The sequence below is a fragment of the Cornus florida genome, unplaced genomic scaffold (assembly GCF_030987335.1).
Source record: "Cornus florida cultivar Cherokee Brave unplaced genomic scaffold, ASM3098733v1 CherokeeBrave_3.0.0_Hap2_Chr04, whole genome shotgun sequence".
Taxonomy (NCBI): Eukaryota; Viridiplantae; Streptophyta; class Magnoliopsida; order Cornales; family Cornaceae; genus Cornus; species Cornus florida.
The window spans coordinates 82,782,170-82,784,335 of record NW_026775574.1 but is presented as its reverse complement, the minus strand read 5'-3'; the positions used below and the strand labels follow the sequence as shown (position 1 = coordinate 82,784,335).

The window sequence follows — 2,166 nt, the reverse complement described above, 5'->3', positions numbered from 1 at the left end:
TTGTAAGTTATGAAAATATTAAATGGCAAATAACATTGTCAAATAGAAGGTCAATCACTATCAGTATGGGATATGAACCGTTTTTGTTTTTTCGGTAATTAATGGTTAATGGGATCGAACTTTGTCAAGATGTATGCACTTAGTTAAAAATTCATAATATAAATACATACAACCATACGTATATATGCACACATGCATATCAGCATATATAATTCAGTCCTGTTTCTATTTACCATTGCATTTCTTCATTATCTTCACTAATCCCTAAATTTAACTACAATGCTTTAGCTACATAAATATGTAATCGAAAATACAGGCATGACCAAGGTAATTGAATCTACTATTGAAAAAATTCTATATATTTCTTTTGATAACTAATATCAAACATAATTAACTTAGAAATTAAAGAGAAGCTAAAAAATAGAGATTTTTTTTTTTTTTTTAATTACCTCCTTTATAATTCCCTTTTCCTCTTTCTTTTTACTGGAGTCGCACAAATGGGCAAAACTAAAGTATCCACATATAAAGTTGGATAACTTAGATTTTCTCCCCATAAAGGCCGGTGCTTGTTTTCTCCCCAAATATGCCGGAGCTTGTTTTCTTTATCATTATAGATGAGTAGATTTCCTCTTTCAGTCATCACCACAACTTCACCTTTATTCGTAGCACACAACGGTGTCAAGGTAGAAAAATAGCATATTCCTTGCCGACGTGGGATGACAATGAACTTAGTCCAAGAATTGTTGTCACTATATTGCTTCATAGTCCACACCACCACACATTTCCGATGATTCGTATCACAATATAAACTGAGACATCCTCTCATAAGCGTCAAACTAAATTTGACTCCTTCATTTATACAATTTGGTTGTGACATCTCCTTGAACTTCTCATCCACTGTATCAAAGCAAACAAGCTTATATAGGTGTGTATTGCCATCCTCACTATCACTATCACTATCATCATAGAAAAATGGGTATGGTTGAGCGGGAGGCCTCACGTTGGCAACTTTCCTAGGTTTAAGAGCAACCAAGTGCAACACTCCATTTGCAAGGACCATCTCACCGTGAAAACCCAAATAAGGGGATTTCTTAGGCTCTGTCCAAGATTGACCTTTGAAACTAAAAACAATAAAATTATTTTCCGGCTGTTTAGAGAAAAATATGACCTTGTAATCATCCCTGGAAGAATCGTAGTAAAGTCCATGTGGCATATAGTTGCGAGATATATGAGATGGACATGAGAACCTTTTGTAATCTCTGATAGCTGGATTCCAAAGTACACACATATTGTCACTCTTGTGAGCACGCAACAGTACTAAACCATTACAAGAACACAACACTATAGCCCTTCGATACTTCTGAACAGGAAACTTAAGTTCTTCGTCTAAACCGGTACCGTCCTCACAACCTATGGAGCGGAAACAGGCGGACATGGTGTCCCGGACAAAGATTCTTTGACGGTTGACCAACTTAATTGATTCAGTGAGATGTGATTTCGAGAATTTGGGTTCGGAGATTATATCACGCCATGATTTACAAACGCATCTCAGTTGAAACAGAGATTTGACGGGTAGTTTGGAGAGTATGGTGTATATGACATCACATGGAAGACTTTGTGTGTCGCCTTCCATTGCTGGCTTTCTTTGTTTTCTCTTCGTTTCCTTTCTATTGCAACTTTATCTGGCTCTTCAATGCGGCAGAAGGGTTTATGAAATAGGGTTTGTGGAATAGGTTTTCCGAATGTGTGTGTGTATATATATATATACATATATATGTATGTTGGACACTTTGTGATTGCATTGGGCTAACTCATGGGCCCGTACATATGCTTATATTCTTATTTATAAAAATTGAAATTTACCTTTCAAAAAAAAAAATATTCAGAAAAAAACATAAACTTTAATAATATTAATTGTTGCTAAGGTTCGAAATGTCCTCACACTTTTATTGCAAAATACAAAAATATCCTTCTTAAAATTATTTAATTTCAAATATTAAAATAAATAATTAAAAATTGGTTTAACTAGCAAATAAAAATTATTCATCTCTTTTCTTGGTCGGCCATCGCCATTGGATTGCCCTTTGGAATTGATGTCATCTGATCTCAAAGGTAAGAATTGAAAAGGAAAGCTCTACAAGCTTACTATGGCAGTGATGGTATATC

At 34.8% G+C, this 2,166-nt stretch overlaps 1 protein-coding gene across 1 annotated transcript; it reads right to left on the bottom strand.

The window, feature by feature from the left end:
- Nucleotides 1-454: 454 nt before the first annotated feature.
- LOC132305228 (F-box/kelch-repeat protein At3g23880-like) lies at nucleotides 455-1,633 on the bottom strand. Its single transcript, XM_059802903.1, has one exon. It carries the CDS (start codon nucleotides 1,631-1,633, stop codon nucleotides 455-457), a length of 1,179 nt encoding a protein of 392 aa, XP_059658886.1.
- Nucleotides 1,634-2,166: the final 533 nt, after the last annotated feature.